Genomic DNA, 23,490 nt, shown 5'->3' on the forward strand with positions numbered 1-23,490 from the left:
ATTACATTATAAATGTCTGGTTCCGTTCGATTCCGTTAAATACCAATTCCTCAGAGCAATTGGTACTTTGCGGAACGGAACGGAACGGAACGGAATAATAAATTAAAAAGTTTAAATCAGATTCAACTTGATCACTGTTTCTAATCCTCGTCGGAACGAAAGGTGGAAGGCCTCTTTTAAAAAATATAATTACCAATGGAAGAAGTAAGACTTTTTGTCTATCCGGCCTTTGTGTTAAATTCTTAATTATTTATCTGGTCGGGAATGCTATCTAAAACACTTATTTCTTCTGCAAAAAGGGGTGTCAGACACATTTTTTTTATCATACTGCTTTTATTACATTATAAATGTCTGGTTCCGTTCGATTCCGTTAAATACCAATTCCTCAGAGCAATTGGTACTTTGCGGAACGGAACGGAACGGAATAATAAATTAAAAAGTTTAAATCAGATTCAACTTGATTACTGTTTCTAACCCTCGTCGGCACGAGAGGTGGAAGGCCTCTTTTAAAAAATATAATTACCAATGGAAGGAGTAAGATTTTTTGTTTTTGTCTAAGCTACCTTTGTTTTAAATTCTTAATTATTTATCAGGTCGGGAATGCTATCTAAAACACTTATTTCTTCTGCAAAAAGGGGTGTCAGACACATTTTTTTTCATCATACTGCTTTTATTACATTATAAATGTCTGGTTCCGTTCGATTCCGTTAAATACCAATTCCTCAGAGCAATTGGTACTTTGCGGAACGGAACGGAACGGAATAATAAATTAAAAAGTTTAAATCAGATTCAACTTGATTACTGTTTCTAATCCTCCTCGGCACGAGAGGTGGAAGGCCTCTTTTAAAAAATACAATTACCAATGGAAGGAGTAAGACTTTTTGTCTAAGCTGCCTTTGTTTTAAATTCTTAATTATTTATCAGGTCGGGAATGCTATCTAAAACACTTATTTCTCGTGCAAAAAGGGGTGTCAGACACATTTTTTTTTCATCATACTGCTTTTATTACTTTATAAATGTCTGTTTCCGTTCGATTCCGTTAAATACCAATTCCTCAGAGCAATTGGTACTTTGCGGAACGGAACGGAACGGAACGGAATAATAAATTAAAAAGTTTAAATCAGATTCAACTTGATCACTGTCTCTAATCATCGTCGGAACGGGCTGTTGTAGGCCTCTTTTTTAAAATATAATTACCGATGGAAGGAGAAAGTTTTTTTGTCTAACCTGCCTTTGTGTTAAAATTTTTGTTATTGATCAAGTCGAAAATGCTATCTAAAACACATACCACTTATGCAAAAAGAGGTGTCAGACAATTTTTTTTTATCATACTGCTTTAATTACATTAAAGATGTCTGTTTCCGTTCGATTCCGTTAAATACCAATTCCTCAGAGCAATTGGTACTTTGCGGAACGGAACGGAACGGAATAATAAATTTAAAAAGTTAAAATCAGAACCAATGTTTCTAATCATCGTCGGAAAGGACGACGTGAGGTCAGTCTAGATATCATAATGCATGACTTGCAAATGCGTTAATTTCATGATAATTTATCAGGACAATCCGACATATTCATTTACAGAATAGTTCCCGATGTTATACATTATTGCACATTTCACCTGTGAAGATGAGATTAAGTATACATTTGTGTTATTTGTATATGGAAAACCGTAAAACACAGAAATTTTAAAGTTTGTTTTGTTTTAAAGATTTTTCGAAATTTTGATAAATGCCCCCTTTGGATACCTTAAATGAAATTCTGTTCCGTTCCGTTCCGTTCCGTAAAGTACCAATAGCCTATGTAAAGCGCCTTAGAGTGATTTTATTGTTATATAGGGCGCTATAGAAATTTTTACTATTATTATTATTATTATATATTTCATGACTGCCACATTCACCTCTTGCTATATAATCATAAGTCGTTTGGTTCATTCATAGAAATCATTTACAAAATTTGATTTTAACAGTGTCAATGTCTTTCACTTTATTTGTACCCCATAATTCTACACAGTAATAAAGAATTGGAGCAACATATCATTTAAATCCCAGATTTATATCTTTAGTTACAAGTTTGCACATATACTCAATGTTTTATTATGTTCATGAGCTTTTTCACACTGCGTTCATAATATTTTGCAACAGCAAGTCCATTTCAATCTATTAGACAAAAATATATTCCTAAATACTTATAATAACTGACAACTTTAAAAGTTTCTTTTTTATTTACCCGCACTAGTACTCGTTTTTAGACAGTTTACCTCCATTTTTTAATACAACAATATTTGATTTGTCCATGTTTATATAGTCGTATTCATTTTTCTCTAAAGTGTTTAATCGTCTCTATAGATCAATTTTGCATTTCTTTTCTCGTTTTTATTGTTTTGTTGTTGATCTGCGATAGGAGAAAAATGCCTGTATGCCTCTTTATAGTTTAATACCACACACCAAAATTTCATGAACATTTGTTGATGATAAGATGATAGATGATGATATGTAGATATGCATATGGACAAAAGGCTAAGTAATGATAAAAGTTATGCACCTTTAAAATTTGAATTTTGAACTTAATATCCTAGTACAACAAAGTTCTGTGTCATTTGGTCTCTTGTAGAGACAGTTGTCCGATTGGTAATTATAGCACATCTTCTTATTTCTATATTCCAACAGTTTTTCATCGCGGCGAACTGCCGAAACCTATACATCATAATAAGATCTACATAAATTCACGAAACCAGATCAAAGAAACAGTCAATAGTTTATGGGACCCGGCGTAATAAGTAGATGAGGGTATTCTCAAGAAATTGTCATCGGTTGTTTTTTTTGTAAGAATTCTGAGTCTTTGAACTTATCGGAATCTGGTGATTTTGTTCACCAAGTGAAAATGTGGTGCGTCATGAGCGTGTGTACATAGCTAGGTTCGTTAATTTGTATGAGGTTTTCGGGTGTTATTTGTTCAAATATTTTCCAAAATTTTATCACATATTGCAGTTAGTGAAACTTTAAATAAAAATGATTTATAGTGTTATTTTTTTAATTTAATTTTTTAAGGCATGTCACCTTTTCCGAGGTAGCATTTTCAAACCATGTCAGCCTAGGATTTTAGATCATTTTACCAACATCTTTTGTTATTATCTTAATTGTTATAACAATAATAATCTTTATTGCAAAATTACACCAATAAGGGTCAAGCCGAATACAATAAAACAATAATTTTATACAATACAATGAAATACAATGTAATGCAATGCAATACAATGAAATACAATGTAATACAATGCAATACAATGAAATACAATGTAATACAATGCAATACAATGAAATACAATGTAATACAATGCAATACAATGAAATACAATGTAATACAATACAAAATATATAGATTAATAGAACATTAAAGTTCAATTATAAATGTATGTAAAAAAACCTACATAACCTAGTCTGACATGGGTCTGACTCCCTCAGTTCTAAAGACTGCTCAATGAAGACTCCAATATGACAAACAAGTTCAGGGATGGGGTTTAGAATGTGTTCCAGTTTATTGAATGCATTAAGATGTTGAAATAATGGTACATACTCTTTTAGATAAGCAAAAAGATTAGAACGCAGAGATATGTTAATGTCACAATACACTGAAAAAGAAATGAAATTCGTCATCTAGGACTCTACATTTTTTACATAATCTTTGTGCTCTTGAAATGTTTCTGTACCTTCCCAATACAATGTCTAGAGAATGATCACTTAGTCTTAATTTTGAGAGTAACTGTCTATGTTTAAAATTATTACAATTTAAATATTCCTCAGACTGACAATTATTTTTTAATTTCCCATAAAGACAAAGGTTGAAAATCCATTTTCGAAAGTTTATTCAAAGTATCTTTTTTACATTCCTCTGAAACACAATTTTTTATATTTCCTTTCAACACGTTTTTTTATTGTTTAAAAGATACATTAATATTAGAATAATTTTCTTGGTTTATTTTCATTTGTTTAATTTTTTTTATCTGCAAATGAGTACCAAGAAAACTCCTTCTGAATGTAAATTTATGTTTGTCTGTAGAGATTCTTTTACCACATGAAAAAATAGTGGGAACAAAATTAAAATTGGACATAATAGTACAAATAGTAATAGAAGTCTATAGAACACATAAACAAATCGACGTTGGTGACTGTGTTATTCGTAATGAATCAGTGGCGGATTCAGAAATTTTCATAAGCGGGGGCCCTCGTTTTTTTTTCATAATTTTCATAAGCAACCAAATTTTTTCCCAAAAAGGGGGGGGTCCGGGCCCTACCCCCCCCCCCCCCCCTTAATCCGTCTCTGTGAGTTTCTGTCAGTAGAGATCAGTTGACCTTCGTGCGTAGTTTTGTTGGTTCTAATAGGTCTTATAGTACTTCATTGCTTTGATTAAAATAGACTGATACTTTTTCATAGATTGTGAGATTTAAACCAGTAATTAAAAATTTATATTAATACGCTTAACATAAAATTCTATTTGTTCTGATGAGTATCACTGTTAAATCGTTTTCAATTGATTCGAAATTGTCAATGATGGTATTTTAGAATTATCAATGAAGAGAAAAGAAAGTTTCTATCATTTGTTTTGCACTACATTTTTGCGCGCATTACAGGTAAAAACCAATTTACCGATTACGGAAGTTGACAAACACAGCAAATGGCACATAAAAACAAGTGACAATGTTAAGAAATCTGTTGTTATTTGTTTTGATACAGACTGTTCTCGGACAGTCCACTGTGTGTAAGTAAAATGTCGTAGTAAACTTTCAGGTTATTCGGTTAAAACATCAGGGAAACACATTGATTGTAAACTTACCTGAAAATACACCTGTGCTTGGGTTGTGATTCATAACTTTCAAAAATATTTTCCAGTTCAAAATATGTAATCATTATTTACTCTAAAATACTTTATATCAACAGTTGATGTTTTTTGTGGCTATTTTAAGGGATTAAAATGAATTATTTTACACCTGGAATATAAAATGTAATTTAGATGAACCAAAACATTAGAACCACAGCAGGTCATGGTGAATAGAAGAAGTACCTTTGAAATCTCATAACATACATGTAACAGTAGATAAAATACTAATACATAGATATTGAAGATAAATCTAACACACATTATGTTGCTTTGATTAAAAAATATGTATTTGATGCATTCTGTGGATCTCATTGGGTCCATATTAAAATGCTGGATTGGCCAATTTTTTCTTATAAAGTGTGACACATGAAAGTCAAACAATTTATCATGAAAATAGGAAACTAAGTTGGGTGGAACACAGGAAATTATGAATCCGGGTCCGTTCGCGCCTATTCACTTTCGCACCCACTCATGTTCGCCCCCTTTCCTTTTCGCACCCCACATGTTCGCACCCAAAGACCGTTCGCACCCTACATGTTCGCGCCCAATTTTAATTGTTTTTTTGTGTTAAATAACTTTGTAATCAAGTTTTGGCAAGTAGTATTCTTAAAAGTATAATTGATTTCATTGTCTCAAAATAAAGCGAGACAGCATTTTTTATACATGTGTTGAATAAATCTTAATCATGTTTTTGAAAGTGTATTGTTAAAAAAAATAATATTCCTTTCTATAAATTAAAGTTGGAATCTGCCAACGTTTTATTTTGTGTTGAATAACACTTAATCATGTTTTGTTTAGTGTATTGCCTAGAACTTTGTTTCATTGACTAATGTTTCAAAATGAAGTGAGATTCTGACTACGTTTTTTTTTTGTGCGTTCAATAAACTTTATCATGTTTTGGTTTATATAATAGTGTATTTCTATATTTTAGTATTTCATTGTTTCAAATCAAACATGTCAAAGGGACCAAGCTGTTAAAAACAATTATCTTTTGTGTTTTTCATTTAAAATATTTAATCTTTTACTCATACCAAGCTATAAATACATTCAGTATTTACATCAAAGTAATTAAAAGCAACAATCATGATTTTCAAATTATTCAACTGGAATTAAAATTGGGCGCGAACGTGTAGAGTGCGAACGTGCGAGGTGCGAACGTGTAGGGTGCGAAAGTATATTGGGCGCGAACGGACCTGATACCGGAAATTATATGCACTATCATGGGGGGTTCCAATCCCGGATCCCGCTTACTGTTTTGTCAGATTCCCGTATCCCGCTTACACTATGTACGTAAGCAATTCTCATTTTTTTGTCATTTCCCGGATCCCGCAAGACCTCATTTCCCGTTTTCACGCCACAATAATTTGATTTTCACGTGTCACGCTAACAAAAAATCGGCAATCCCGCATCACGCTTAGATCCCAATGAGACCCACTATCATGGCAACAATAATTGGGATCCCAGATCAGACCCCCCATTACTTTGATAACTTAATAAAACCAATAATTGGTATATGAATTGTGAAGGAATAGACCACTTTCGAGTTCATCCGTCACCGGAAAAAACTCGCCAATTACATGTATACACGCCTTTATTACGTCATTTACCAGATAGAGGGGGTCGCCTTAGACTTGCTACAATTCCCTTTCTATTATTTTTCTCTTACTAATTTATATGTTTACTGATAAGTGCTAGCCTACTGATTGCCCTTGGAGAAAGGCTACAATTCCCTTTCTATTATTTTTCTCTTACTAATTTATATGTTTACTGATAAGTGCTAGCCTACTGATTGCTCCTCCAGATGTCAGTATAATTGTAATCTCCTAGTTATAGCAGTAAAACTATTAAAGGGGCAAAATTGAAAAAAAGAAGAAAAAACATTAGGAAGGGACATGTAGCAAGTCTAGGGTCGCCTGTATCCCTGCACTATTTACGTTTATCAAGGGTCTTAGTGATCGTCATTGACTCATTGTGCAGGATAAACTAGAAATAATGGTTGTACTGTAGGTACTTAATGACAATTCCCTAATGACAGCATTGCTGATTGTCAATTTTGAGAATTCAATTTGCCGAATAATTCGTACAATATAGAATTATAGTTGTTAAACCACTCGCTCAACATTGGAACGGAAGTCAGATGATGCCCCTAAACGCACAAATGACGTTCACTAAAACCAGAGTTTTTGACGGAAATGCATCGAACTCGAAGGTTGTCTATTGATGACATACTTTAATTACATCAAATCTTCTTGATATGGCATTTCACCCTTTAGTAATATGTAACTAGAATGAGGCAAACCCCTGTTTTGACAGTTCTTTGTAAATAGTATGTTAGTAGTGGTAGTCTGAAGAGATCATATCAAAATTTTACTAAGGACTAACAATTTTGCTATAGCCTATTGATAATAGTAAGAAGCAGCAGAGTTTCTCCTAGGATAATGACGAAAAAAAGATTTTGTATCGACTCTCTTTATATATTTGGTGATTTTTATGCGTACCTTGAAAAAAGGAAGGATTTTATACTATGAAATACATGTCAATATAAATCAAAAAAATTGTCATGTGTGCAGACCAAACCTTTTCCAGTATAATAAAATGTATATTTAAAATGAAGTTGAATGAACCTACATCTCCTTTGGACAGACAAATATCCACTTTTTGATATTAGATGAGCTATGACATTCCAGGGCCCCAGCTTGACTGGCAAAACAGCTTTTGGACATTACAATTATCTTGGACTACATATTTTTGCAAATTTGCTAGTTATATCAAACACAAAAACTGAAAAAAAAATAATACACTGTCAGTGTTAATGAAATTTCTTCCGAAAAAAACAACCATCTTTTCAAATTGATATACAATGTACTTGAAATGCTGTAATTTTACTTGGGTATATATCTATGGCAATTAATTATATATAAAGGGTAATGAAATTCAGTTAAAAGTCTCATAGATTTGACTTTGCATAATTACACTGTAGTTTACTATTAAATTCATTCCATGTGCTTTGTATGTGTACGTTGTTGTTTGCTCTATGGTCGGGTGGTTGTCGCTTTGACATATTCACCATTTCCTTTCTCAATTTTATTATATGTACAATGAACTGTAATAATGTTCTGAAAAACATCCATGTGCATGACACATGTAACTGTAGAATAAATATTTTCACATGTAAAATCTTTAAATGATGTCTGGAAACTTATAAATGAAATGTAGGAAACTAATCACAATTTTCAAAACAATTTTGTTTTCTATCTTTGCTTATCAGTTGCAGCTACAGGTATGTGGACAAACATCCCTTTTTGATATCACATTAATGTTTTCAAATGTTCTAACTTCTTATATTTCTTGACATTGCACTGTTCATAAATTATAATAAATGATTTTTCAACATTGTGGTACAATGTAATTTGATCATTGTCTCACTTTATATAGTGTAATGTATATGTTCCAGAACATATGAATATCTGGACCCTCTACATATAGTTGTACGGTCGGACTGTATGAGTATACACATTTGGTCCAGTAAGAGCTGACAATACATGTTATTGGATCACACATGTATGGGTTATATTTAAACAAACATTTATCACAATCTTTATTTTTGTTGTTGTGTAATTTTCACATTTTGTGCATTTATTTTTACTTGATCATGCATGTTCTGTGAGAGTTACTTCCCATTTCTTCTCCACTCCTTTTGTAATTATTTCACATCACTCAAGTCACATTTTAACATTTTTGTCTGTAACATTTTTGTTTGTAACATGTTATGCATTTTTTAATTTTATATAAGTTCTTAAAATTGTTTTCTATAAAAAGATTTGCAAAAGTACATGTACAAAATGTACAGACAACACCTAATGACCTATATTATTGAACTTATTTCAAAATATCCTGTTTTAGATATTTTGTAATAAGAATAAGTGGTATAGTACGTTTTCTACAACAATATGCTTATATTTTTTATCAATTTAGTATTCAGGTTTATTTTTTAAAGTCTGTTTAAATATGTGCTCTTTTTTTTTTTTTACAAAATCAAAGTAAAGAATCTAGTTTCTACTAGTTGGATCCAGAATATAAGATCATCAACACTGAATTCTTGGAAGAACATGCATGCACACTTAGACAACAACTAATGAGGTTTCAGACTTTAGATAAGCCAAATTAATCAAAATCTTTATATTTTTTGCAGTTTTACGGTGGTGCGTTTCGACTGATGCGGAGAAGGCAAAATGTGAAAATTTTCAGAACATTCTCAAGAGTACAACCATAAAAAATGCAGATATTAACAAAGTCATTCCTGATTTTTCATGTGTGGTTGGGTCTGACACGTAAGTTTTACAGAGTTAGTAGTGCAGTCTTTGTAACTATAGAATCTTCACTGAATCATTTATTGTCAAATTTTAAAAGGCAATGAACAATTTATGTTGACTGAGTCTTTCAGTATGCTACTAATAATATGTTAAGGGGCCAGCAGAAGCCTGCTTTTGGGAGCAGGATTTTCTCTGTGTTGAAGACCCATTGGTGGTCTTCGGCTGTTTTCTGCTCTACAGTTGGGGTTGTTGTCTCTTTAATACATTCCCTATCTCACTTCTCAAATTTTATGTAGTAATTCAGTTAAATAAAAATCACAATTGCTGGTAATAATAAATGCAGGAGATAAATTTCTGAATTAGAACTGCATGAAGCTTCAAGGACTTTGGTAAAATAATACTTGGTACATTACAATGACATCTTTCCAAAATGAACAATGGTTACATGCATATTACTGAATTCCAACATACTAGCTTATACAGTACACAATTTATTTATACAAAAAGTGTAGCTGGAGAATGTAAATAACACAAATGTACCCATAACTATAATGCAACATCTTATTTTGTAACATGAAGTTGAATATTCTGAAACTGAATAGTAATATTAATTTATGTATATCACAGGATCAATCAATGTTTTATTCACTTTATCTATCTTATACAGATTTGAATGCATGAAGATGATCCAGGATGGGAACGCTGACATGATGGCATTAGATACAGGTCAAGGTTATTTCGCTGGCAGATATCATAATATGCAGCCTATAGTAGCAGAAAAATATGCAGCAACTGCAGGTATTTGTTTAGTTTCTGCATAGTAAATATGTCACTTATTAATTAAGTGGGTCTCATTGGGGTCTAAGCGTGACACTTAAAAGTCAAATTATTGTGCTGTGAAAACAGGAGATGAAGTCTACAAGACACAGGAAAAGTATAAAAAAAATGAGAATTGCTTACATAAAAGTATAAGCAAGATAAGGGAATCTGACAAAACAGTAAACAGGATCCGGGATCAGAACCCCCCAATGAGACCCCAAATTAACTGCTTATGCAACACGAATCTTCATAAGCATGGTAAAAAGCAGTGCCATAAAAATCTGACCTATATTTAAAACCTTTACCCTCACTCTATTTAATCATTCTCCCATTTATAAGAGAAAATGACTATGGTTATTGTAATAACAAGGGATTTTGGTATTCATTCATGATTTATAATACTTCCAATCTTTTATTCAGGTGATGATGGTATGAACTATTATTCCGTAGCAGTTGTTCGTAGAAATAGTATTTATGGAAGTGGTGCAGGTACTGGTACACAATTAGGGAATGGATTGTTAGGCAGTAACGCTTGTTTTCCAGGTAAGCTCTGATAAGATTTGGGTACATTTTATAATAGCCCATTTCAGCATCTTAACCCTGTATATCCTAAATAAGGAGTTTATTTCAAAATATGTTTTTTGGTTTGGTACATGTTTAAAAAACTTGTAAACTCACTTGCAATAAAAGTATGAGACTTCATGATTTTGAGCAATCACATTGATTTCTTTTGATAAAAGTATGGTTTGCAGTCAGCAAATGTACCTTTTTCGAATGAAAATCAAACATGTAGAAACAATTGATTTATAACCGATAATTTCAAGAAACTGTATAGTATATATACTGTAAATTCAGAAATTATTGCATGTATTTATTATTGGGATTTTGTCATTTTAGACTTAAATGGGATTTTAATTTTTACGATTTTGAGAAAAAATCTTGTTTAATTCTTATAGAATATTTCAAAATGCGAGTTTAAATTATTGTGTTTACAACTCTATCGCATTTTTCACCAAAAAAAAACCTTGTAATGATTTCTGAATTTACAGTAACACTTTTAAAAGATTACTTTAAAACCCAGAACAATGTAATGACATGATTAATGCATTAAAAGGAGAACAGGGCTTTATTTTAATTAAATACCTAATTGTGCTATTCTCTATTATAGGTAATGGAACAGCAGCAGGGTGGCTATACCCTATCAGTGTAATGTTACAGAATGGTAATATCATACATAACTGTGCTATTCTCTATTATAGGTATTGGAACAGCAGCAGGGTGGCTATACCCTATCAGTGTAATGTTACAGAATGGTGATATCATACATAACTGTGCTATTCTCTATTATAGGTATTGGAACAGCAGCAGGGTGGCTATACCCTATCAGTGTAATGTTACAGAATGGTGATATCATACATAACTGTGCTATTCTCTATTATAGGTATTGGAACAGCAGCAGGGTGGCTATACCCTATCAGTGTAATGTTACAGAATGGTGATATCAAAGTGTATTATTCTCTATTATAGGTATTGGAACAGCAGCAGGGTGGCTATACCCTATCAGTGTAATGTTACAGAATGGTGATATCATACATAACTGTGCTATTCTCTATTATAGGTATTGGAACAGCAGCAGGATGGCTATACCCTATCAGTGTAATGTTACAGAATGGTGATATCAAAGTGTATTATTCTCTGTTATAGGTATTGGAACAGCAGCAGGATGGCTATACCCTATCAGTGTAATGTTACAGAATGGTGATATCAAAGTGTATTATTCTCTGTTATAGGTATTGGAACAGCAGCAGGATGGCTATACCCTATCAGTGTAATGTTACAGAATGGTGATATCAAAGTATATTATTCTCTGTTATAGGTATTGGAACAGCAGCAGGATGGCTATACCCTATCAGTGTAATGTTACAGAATGGTGATATCAAAGTGTATTATTCTCTGTTATAGGTATTGGAACAGCAGCAGGGTGGCTATACCCTATCAGTGTAATGTTACAGAATGGTGATATCAAAGTGTATTATTCTCTGTTATAGGTATTGGAACAGCAGCAGGGTGGTTATACCCTATCAGTGTAATGTTACAGAATGGTGATATCAAAGTGACAGAATGTAACGCTGTAGTCAAGGCTGTAACAGATTTCTTCCATAACATGTGTTTACCTGGCGCTCTTACATCTTTCTATAATCCATTTGGTAGGTATTGGATAGTTTCAGCTGTTGTCTGGCTGTCCAACTAATTTTGATTCAACCATTTTAAAAAATAAAACCTCAGATTCCATGTGCACCACTATGTTGGTAATATATGAGATCAATAAGATAAAAGCATTCATATTATAAAACCCAAATTTATGGTTGAAGTCACATATGAAAGCTTTGCTTAAACTTTATTGGCATTATCATTTTCTGAATCTAGACGGTCTGTTTTAACTCAACTCTATATTGTATTGAAATTTTATTTGTGAGGGCTGTTAATACATTTCTTTCAAAATGATGTTCTTTCACTTTATCTTCATTGTTTGAAAAAGAAAAATCTTGAAGCACATTTTGAACTTAAATATTTGAGTTACCTTCAGTTATGGCAATCTATCAACAACATACCAATAAGGAGATGCGACAATTTCCAATGAAACAACTAACCATTTAAATGACAAAGGACCAATATTGGAATAGTTGACAATATTATGAATAGTAAATAGGGAATAAAATATTAAGATGTATATAAAATATGAAATCTGTAATCTTTCCAGTTTGGATTCTTTTATGAAAAATATTGCAGGTCACTGCGACCCAAACATTCACAGTACATCACAAAATTTTCTTCATTTTCTATATTCTTTAAAAATGTAAGTTTGTTAGTAATTGATAGTCCTCACGGAGTTATACTCATTTCCTTGCAGCAAATAATCAAATTTTCCTTCAGAGTCCAATTCATATAATTTATAAACTCATAATATAATGATATCTTAACAGCCAGTTAGACAGAACTGTGTCTTGTGACTATCTTTGTATTATGTGTAGTCTTGAGTTATTAATTTACCAATATTGAAATTTTGATGTTTCAGGTAACAATCCAACAGAGATTTGTCAGCTATGTAAAGGAACATCTGGTACTAAATGTTCTACAAAAGATCCCAGTGCTGGATATGATGGTGCTTTCCGTTGTTTACAGAATGGCGATGGAGATGTAGCTTTCCTTCGTCATGATACACTGATACATTTAACAAATAATGCTTCCTCTGTAAGTAAAATTTCGAAAAAATTGAATGCAAAATTTGTGCAAGTGCCTACTAAGATACTGATAAGATTGTAAAGTTGATTAGAAGAGATATTATGGTTACATTATTGTATTTATTTAGTTTGAACATATTTTATTTACTCAAAGTTAAAAAAAGGATTAGACACAGTAAATGTAAAAAGTAGTTGGTGACCTTCTGCTGTTGTTTTTTCTGTGGTCGAGTTGTTGTCTCTTTGACACATTCTCCATTTCCATTCTCCACAATACACAATTTTATTCTTACTGCAATATATCTTTTTTATCTCACGTTTATTACCATATAATTTTGAATCATTATTTTGAAAGGATTTTACAGTACAGAAAATTTATTTCAATGTACTTAATTTTATCAAATCAGCCTAAATATAAAATGTAAAACGATTTTGTCCAAAGACACATTTCAATGCCTGTCACACAGTCACAATGGACCAAAGACAATACATACCTGTCAACTGACCCGTTTTCTGCGGGTGTGACCCGAGATTTTGACAATTCTGAGGGATCACCCGGACACCCGCCGGGTCATTGAAATAACCCGGGAATTCCGAAAATGACCCGATTTCACCCGTATTTCTTAGCCTTGAGATTGATTTCATAAGTAATATTCCTTTGAAATACCGGCAAATTCGTAATTCTTCCATGAACAGGAAGTTCATCTAGCTATGTAAACTGTCAAATTAAGTGACCCATTAAGTGCATGGCTTCATTTGACAGCTTTGGTGTCAAACACACTGTTCATTAACACCAATTACCTAAGCTTTAGGTCGTAAATAAATTGCACTATAAACATAAACAAATATATTTCAACTAGTTACTTCCCCTTATTTGTCATCATTCAAAGTTATTCCTTATATTTACGTTTTATGGGTGAAAAAGATTAAATCATAAATAATATAAAATTCAAATACATATTGAAAAATAACTTTTCAATATTTTTATACCTTTATACAATATTTAAAAAAAAGTTGAAAATTATTTTTTACATTTATACTCCCTTTTACTGTATTACTATATTTTATAATATTCTAATTTCCCTATGAAACAGGATAAGATTTGAATGAAAGGCAACAAAGCTATTAACCTTCCACTTTCTAAAATTACATTAGATATTTAAAAATGGTAGTGGATGATGATACCAAAAAGTAAAGGATACAAGACTGAGTTACACATATTTATAAAAATCTTTATGAGTGCAATGAAACAAAAATAATAAGATTTAAAATGACTGAACCAAGTGAACATGCATTGATGTTTTGGTATCTTTGATAAACATTGTAAGAAAATGTACCATAAATACTGAAATTCAGCTCGAAAAACTTTGTACGCGTTATGACCTGAGATTTGATTCTTCAATGCAGGTCATGACCTGCATTTTCATCGTCACAGGTTGACAGGTATGACAATATACAAGGTTTCTGTTAGTTTCCCATAAAAAAGAAAGAAAATAACAATGCAGTGAAAAGTTAACAGCAGAATTTGTCGTCAGTCATTATACAAACATGTTATAAGTGCTGTCATGTGATAATTTTTAAATCAAAAAGCAAATTTTGTTTTTGATACAGTTAAAAAGCTTTGATCCTTCCCAACAAATTTGTTTAATTTGCATTTTATTTATTATCTAACAACACTGAGTCACTTGAGGAAGCTGGCATGTAATGTGTCAATAAATATGTGCTCTATTTAATAATATTTATATAATAAAGTTTTTGGTATCACAAGATTTTTATATCATATTTGTTCTCATATTGCAGGAATTTGTCTTATTGTGTCCAAATGGTGGGACAAGAGACATTCAAGATTACAAGAATTGTAATTATGGAAGCATTCCAGCAAACACTATCATGACATCAGCATTAAAAGACGTACAAACTAGAGCTGCTTATAAACAGTTTCTCCTTCAAGCATCAGAATGGTTTGGTGTAGGAAAACCATATGTTAGCTTATTCAACATGTTTAGTTCTGATGCCTGGCTTGGATATGGAGGACAAAGGAACTTACTGTTTACAGATACGACACAGGAACTAGTAGATGTAGGAGATAAAGATACTTATTACAAATGGGTTGGTGAGTAGATTTGTATTTAAGTTTGAAGTACACAATGCTTCAAATATATATTCTATGAAGGCAATGCATATAGATTATACATTCTCTAATTTCTGTGCTATTTTCACATTTGCTGACCGGTGTGAGAAAAATGTTTCTCCTCGTTAGTGAAAAATCTGTTCTTGGCAAATGATTGGTTGAAATTTAATTGTGACGTTAAATTTTATTGTTTTCTTCTGAATTTTCTTATTGTGAAGTCATGAAAAAAGGCACCTATGTCTGATGATGTCACATCAAAAGTACACAACTTTCCTCAAATCTTTGAAAAGGAAGGTAAAAACCATAAGAGAAACAGATTCAACCACTTTAACTCGTGTATTACAATATTTTTCCATTCTCAACAGTTAAATTTTAATTATTTGAAAAGCTCGGCAAGCCTCGCTATTTAAATAATAAAATTTAACTGTCTCGAGTGGAGATATGTCGTAATACACTTGTTGCAATGTAGGAGTCTATATATATATTCAAGAATACAAGAAATGTAATTATGAAAGCATCATTTTTATTTAATATAACTAGAAAAAATTTGCATATCAGTAAATGAACAATAAATTATCAATTGTTTACAAAAGACAGACAAATCCATGAAAGAAAAAGTGAAAGCATTCTTTAAATAATTCGCTGTTTTATTTGACCTGCCAGAATCTGAGCTATTGGTCAAAGAGTACAAATAGTGTATATGAGATCACCCACAGTCTATGTTTTGTTTAATTCCTGTTTCCTGAAAAAATTGCCAGTTATGGTTGTAATGTAAGGGAATCCTATTAAATATATGAAGGAAGTAAAAAGATAGTTGCAAATACCATAAACACTGTTTAACCAGCATTAATAACTTTAAAATGTCAACTTTGAGTATGTATGATTTTAACATATATTGCTATTTACATGTATCCGATTCTGTTTATTACGCTAGATGCCAAGTTTTACGACAATATTGAGAAGTTGAACCAATGCCCATTGAACTATGCTAAATGGTGTGTGATCTCTGGAGGAGAGAAGGCTAAATGTGAGAACATGATGATGGCATTTGGAGCTAAAGATCTGAAGCCAAAGCTGGATTGTGTATTGGGTAAAAGTTCTGACCATTGTATGCAGCTGATTGCAGACGGAGATGCAGATATGATGACATTAGATTCTGGAGATGTTTATTTAGCAGGAGAGTATGTATATTCATGATGATTTTTGGTGTAAAATCTTTCATATTCACATGCTTGAATTTGGCAATTTGTTATTTGGTTTTATACTCAGACATAATGACATGCAAGATTTTTGAAATTTTTCTGAGACTTTATAAAGTTTTATTATAGTTTCATATTATTTTAGAACTGTAAATTGGATTGTAGAAAACAAAATCTGTTCTCTCAACCAAATGTTATGAAACTTACCTATACAAAATACTTATTTCCATGATTACCACAAAACTAAGATCAAGTACGGAAGCGTCACTTTTACCATGCTTGAGTAATGTCCCTTTATGTTAATTGGGATCTGAAGTTTAGTTGTTTTTATGAAGTATGTCTGTGTTGTGTCATTTTGAATAACAGTAAACAAACCAAAAAAACATATTTGACCACAATATAACATAAAAAAACAAAAATGGGTTGATATCAGGTTTTGAAGCAGGAATTTTAAAACACATATTTGAATTGTTTGTATTTTCAGAAAATATGGTTTAAAACCAATAGCAGCTGAGGATTATGGAAATATGGAGGCTTCCTTTTATGTTGTGGCTGCAGCATGGAAGAGAAATCCTACCATGACCTTGTTTAACCTTAAAGGTATGTACTCTTGTGAATGCTTAAATAATGAATAATAGTCAAAAAAATATTTCTTGACGACATTATAATAATGTAGGTATTTTTTGTTGAAATAAACTGATATAATGCTATCATTTTTGATTAGTTGATGAAAATATGATTGTTTGAGAATTTTGATATTTGAACTTCAACAGTAAAATATACATTGTGAGAATTAAAGAAGAACAAATTGACCTGCATGAAAACCGTGAAACATGTTATAAATATAAAACCTGCTTTCAGTGATTGAGAATTCTGTTTGAGATGTAGATTATTGTAATTTTCTATTTTACAGACAAGAGAGCGTGTATGGCAGGAATGGGAAGAGGTGATGGGTGGATTGTTCCTGTCAGTATATTTATAGAAACAGAACAGTTTGTTCCACAGTACTGTAGTATATTTGAAAATATTGGTATGTGACCTTGTAGTACAAAATACTTGATATTCTATCTGAAAATTATTTTTTCAGAAAAATAAAAGAAATTTTCAGATCTTACTTAATTACTTTAAGAAGTCAGTTAATGCAGTTTTCAGATGAAGATGTAAAATTCCTTGTATTGAATTTGTGTTAAAATATTAGGGTACATTTAATGAGTATGTCACAAAATTGGATACATAGTATAATGATTGATATAAAGCTGTATGGTATGTCTCTTTTTGAGTGATAAGAAACTTAGTCTAAAGAGAGTATAATAACAAATATGTAATTTTGGTGAATTTACTGATTTTTTGTTAACAGATAAAAAAAGTATTTCATCACACAAATGTCTTAAAAACACTTAATTGTCAGTTTATGTTTGCAAAAAATTGAAATACTTTGATATCTATTTTAGGTCAGCTGTTTATCAGAACATGTATACCAGGAGCACTGGACTCTGAGTACAATCCTAACCAGTATCCTATAAGTTTGTGTGAAGGATGTGCTGCTGGTGGCTACAAGAAATGTCAGAGAAATCAGATTGAACAATATTATGGTGCCACAGGAGCTTTCCGTTGTCTAGTAGAAAGTATGTATTAAGTTTTATATTTATGAATTAGTAAATTTTTTCGTAAACATGAGGTATTTCAAGTCTGTTTGTACTTTAGATACATAGACAGCTGTTAAGATTCAGGATTTGATTTGTGGTATAGCAAGAATGTAAGGGCAGAAGGGTTCTGTTTTAGAACAGAGACATAAATGCTGTAGCAAGTAAATATAAGAATAAGTGTTGGCATGATTGCCAAAGAGATAACTCTCCACTAGGGACAATTAAGAAGAGTTTCATGGATTGTTTCAAATCCATACTAAAAGAACAATTTAATTTGATGGTTCAAAGTTCTGCACACATTGTCAGGATTTCAGGAATAATTCAGATTTAAATACACAGGTGACTTGGGGGAAAAAAGTTCTTTTTCCTCAAATTCATAACTCTAAAAGAAATGAAACATTCAAAACAGTTGCACATGGTTATGAAAATGCAAAAATTACAAAGTATAGTAAGAATTTAATATTACAATTGTTAATGATGTTATTATTATCTTTAGATGGAGGAGATGTAGCGTTTGTGAGACATTTGACAGTGAGGGACAATACTGATGCACGAAACCATGCCATCTGGGCCAGAAACAGAAGATCTGATGACTACGAACTCATGTGTAAAGATGGAACACGTAAACCTATTGATGAATGGAGAACTTGTCATCTTGGCAAACTGCCATCTAATGCTGTTGTTACAGGAAGTATGTAGTGTTATTTGTTATATTGATACTGATTGGAAGATTATATGAATTTCACTAGTCTGAGCAAGTAAAAATCTTATATCACCAGATTAGTTGTGGATTTCAAATACACCATCTCTAAGCCATGAGTAAGGGGCATTAATAAATAAAATTTATTTTTGACCTCTTGTTACAGATGTTTATGTTATTTTTTTTAGTTGAAAAATTGTTATTATATATATACAGGGCCTAAAATGCAGAACTCAAAAAAACAATATGTATGGTTTTGTCTTCTTCCAAAATTAAAATGTACTCCTTTCTATAATTTTGTTACCCAGCTCTAGATAATATAAGGTTTTGATGGTTTAAATTGTGTGCATATGAAAAACAAAATTTATGTTTAAAATTTAAAAAGAAAGATTAAATTAGAAAAAAATACTCAAATGCATACTTCTCCTATGGAATTTGAAGATAATTGCCCTATATAAATGAAGAAATAGATTTCCCAAATGAGATCTTCGAAAATAATGTTACTAAAAAACTTGCCAAAGTTTCAATAGTTGAAAGTTAAAATGTTTCTATATATGATATTTCTATAATTTTACTCTTTTTTTCAGAACACAAGTCCGAGGAGGATGTAAACATCTATTGGCAGCTGTTGAATTATGGACAGCAGTTTTTCTCCTCAGACACGTAAGTGTTTATTGCATTTTTGTGGTGATGTTTTTTAGGAAATATTATTTGATTTAATAAAAAGCTGTCATAGCATATTTGATAATAGTAGACTTTGGATTTTATCATTGCATCCCTAAGAAAAGGATACTATCTTCACAAGAAGGGAGAATAAATAAAAGGGGAGAGGTTACTTTATTTTAATCATTTTTTTTTTGGCCAAAATAAATTTCAGTACATCTTGGTTTCCTGTTATTTATTTTATAAGAAATCAAACAGTTACAAATTTTAAAAGAGGAAACAATAAAAAATAACTGTCTTTTGATGTGGTTTTATTGACTTTTGAAAAACTGATATTCACAGGCCAACAGATGAAGTGAATGGCATTTTTTTTAAAAATCAATTATACCCCATTTTACTGGGATAGAATTTTTTTTGTTCTATATTTTGAGAGGGTACAGAGAGAGAGAGAGAGAGAGAGAGAGAGATGCATGTAATGACAATTATTTACCAAAACTAATTGTACATCAAACAATTTTAACATTATTATGCACACAAATGAAGGCCACTTTTTGTGCAGTGAATATACATTTTCTGAATATTAACATGCTTATTTTTTCAAAATCCTATTCATATTGAAAAACCATCTAAAATTATATCAATATGGAATAAGAGTAAATATCAACAAGACAGTAACCTAATTATACAAACAAAGAAAGAAAGAAAAAGACTACTAGTGGTAAAATGTTGCTCATTGTATGCCAAACATATCTGCTGAATTAGCTTTACCAAATGTATGAATATCATTATTACTTTCTTGTTTTTATTTATTCTCAGTGAGGGAGATTTCCACATGTTTGACTCTGGTACCTGGTACAACGATCTGATGTTTACAGATGATACAGTTCGACTTATTAGGGTACCAGATAGTCGTAACACTTTCTCATCCTACCTTGGTCGTGACTTCATTGTACAAGCAGAGAGGTTACAGAAGTTTACATGTGTTGCAGTAGGAAGTGCACCAAAGACAAGTCTAATTCCTGTGTATCTGATTACCGTGATTAGCATAATAAGGATCTTTGTATGATTGACATGTCCGGTTCACTGAAATCAACGTCATTTGTAAATATTATGAAAACAGGATGTATATATTGTAATCTTCCACAATCTGTTTGGGAAATAACTATGCATATTTAGAAGCTGTTTTAAATCTTGATTTATATACTATCTCATTTCTATGTTTGTGCATTGAGTATAGATGAATAAGTGTTTAATTGCAGTCAATGCACAATTATTTTGTTATTACGTTGAATCTTTATTTCTTGTAGTAGATCAGAATTGAAAAATATAAAACCAATGAATGTCTTGTATTATTTTGAAAAGAACAAATTTTAATGTCAATCATTTATCATCTATAAGATGCAAAATTTTAAAAGACATTTTGATTGTTGGATATTTTTTTTTAAAGAATCTGTTTTAATATTGAGCAATTTTTATAAAAAGAAATGTATATATGTTTTACTGTAGAATTTGTAGATAATTTGTATGCACTTGTATAAACTATGTGTTGTCCCCTTTATGTAAATGTCTGAAAAGATTCTGTTCTCATTTATTCATACTTTCATTATTCTTACTAAATATAGTAAAAGATTGCCTATCAGAAAACTCTGAAATTTACAGTTAAAAGATAAGTATGATAAAATTACTAAATTTTTTTATAAGACTAGTTTCCTTTTTCATGCAATATATAACATGTAAACTTAAAAACACCACAGACATTAATGATACAATAAATCTTTTTTCAGTTTCAATGTATAATGGTTATTTGTACAAACGTTTTGAAAATGAAATTTAGTCAATTACATAAGTAAGATTGTGGGTAAATTAAATAAACAAGACAGAATCAAAGTAAGACAACTCCAAGCACACAAGGAACTAATTTGTAAATAAGACTGTATATATATAACTATTATCTTCATCAATACTATATCTAGAAGTGCCATGTATGTATGGATGTATATCAGAACAGTGAATGGTTGTGAGTGATATGGTCACATTTTATTACATTGTTAATGTATGGAAGTTTTATTCTTCATAATGGGTTGTGTTAAACTGATACCATACATGTAGCCTTTGATTTTAGCTTACACATTGAAGTTTTTGATATTTTTATGGAGAAGAGAGATTTGAAAAAGTACTTGCATTGTAAAAGAAGCTATCATTAATTTATAATGAAATCCAGTTGAAAATAAAACACACTTATCTATAAGCTGACACATTCTCCCATTTTTGAATATATAGATACCAGTTTCTGATGATGGTAATGTAAAGTATATATTATGACCAAGTATTTACTAACTTTTTTAATTGGATTCCATCTACAATATTATTAAATTTAAATCTTATTTCACATTTAAAAAAAAAATCACAAAATTGCCATCACAAAAATGAACTCATAAAAAGGTTGTTTTCTACCTTATAAGAGTTGAATAAAACTTTGCGTCATATTTTTAATCTTAAAAGAATTTTTCTTTGAATTATATTGCATTTTATTTTGTCTTGAGGAAAACTCAAAAGACCAAAAAATAAATTTGGATGTAGGTAATCAACATTTTATAATGAATCAGTAGGAAATATTTTTAAGCATTTATTTTAGCACTCATTTTATATTTCTCAAATTCCAATAGTGATTTTAAATGGTTGTGTGATTAAAACATATCAAGTATACATTCCATTTATATATTTATAATTGTATGTACATTTCTGAGCATATCAAATTTACTTGGACATATTTTATATAATATTTTTGTATTCAAACTTTACAATTTTTCATATCATCATATTGTTTTAGAAGAAATGATTACATTAATATCATTCCATAATTAAATAAAGAATAAACAAGATACTTGTGTTATAATTCCAGCAATTACTCTGTGTCAGATAACTATTTGGAATTTTTGACCCAATTGTAGATGTGACCTTGATGACCTTAGTGACTGTAAAAGAAGTCTTTTTCATCCCATGGTTCTTTACAAACAAACTTTGATACCACTTGATCATTTGATAAGAAAAGATTCATGTCAGAAATAAAAAAGTTGCTCATATTTTAGTCTATCAATAGCTGCTTTGAGCAGACCTTTGATCTAGTGACCTCAATTTAATTAGGTTCTTTTTCACTACTTTGGGCCTGATCAAAGTAAGTTAGTTAAAGATATTGTTTTTGACACAAATTATTTATACCCCTGCGTTAAAAAAGTAGGGGTGCACTGTTTTACCTCTGTCTTTCCCATCCATCTTTTGTTGCATTTTCTCAGGAACCACATTACAAGGATTTGTGAAATTTGATTACAGGGTTTATATAAGTCACCTATACCATGGGATGTGTTCATCACTTCACAACTTCTTGTTTACCAAACACATACATCATTGTACAAATGTTGAAAAATTTTCGTCACATTTTTCTCAGAAACCATATAACAAAGATTACTGAAATTTAGTTTCAGGATTTATATATGTCAGCTTTAACTTGTGATGCTTTTTCAGATTCATCACTCAACAACTTTCTGTTTGCCGAATATTTACATCTTTGTACACATGACATCCAAGTTGAAGATTTTTGTCATATTTTCCTCATGAACTACATTACAAGGATGATTTTAGTTTTCAGGCTATACTTTATGATAAGTTTTCAGATTTATTACTCAACAACTTGGTTTACTGTCAAGTATTTGGGTGGGGGTATCATCAGTTTCACTTGATTTACTGTCAAGTATTTGGGTGGGGGTATCATCAGTTTCACTTGATTGTCCAAAAACGCAAATATGATTAATCTTTTAAACAGAATTTATGTTATTTGTTGAATTTGAGACAGGTATTTCTATCCAGAATCTGCAATGTAAAGTTTGTATAAAGCTTTATATTCCAG

At 31.0% G+C, this 23,490-nt stretch overlaps 1 protein-coding gene across 1 annotated transcript; it reads left to right on the plus strand.

Moving 5' to 3' along the window:
• Window positions 1–4,614: 4,614 nt before the first annotated feature.
• LOC134715813 (transferrin 2-like) lies at window positions 4,615–22,468 on the plus strand. The gene is made up of 14 exons (XM_063578279.1): window positions 4,615–4,756; window positions 9,069–9,207; window positions 9,857–9,987; window positions 10,429–10,551; window positions 12,057–12,215; window positions 13,085–13,260; window positions 15,048–15,360; window positions 16,313–16,559; window positions 17,062–17,177; window positions 17,491–17,607; window positions 18,029–18,202; window positions 18,720–18,914; window positions 19,511–19,586; window positions 20,403–22,468. Exons 1-14 carry the CDS (start codon window positions 4,696–4,698, stop codon window positions 20,650–20,652), a joined length of 2,277 nt encoding a protein of 758 aa, XP_063434349.1. The 5' UTR covers window positions 4,615–4,695; the 3' UTR covers window positions 20,653–22,468.
• Window positions 22,469–23,490: the final 1,022 nt, after the last annotated feature.

The sequence above is a fragment of the Mytilus trossulus genome, chromosome 4 (assembly GCF_036588685.1).
Source record: "Mytilus trossulus isolate FHL-02 chromosome 4, PNRI_Mtr1.1.1.hap1, whole genome shotgun sequence".
Classification (NCBI taxonomy): Eukaryota; Metazoa; Mollusca; class Bivalvia; order Mytilida; family Mytilidae; genus Mytilus; species Mytilus trossulus.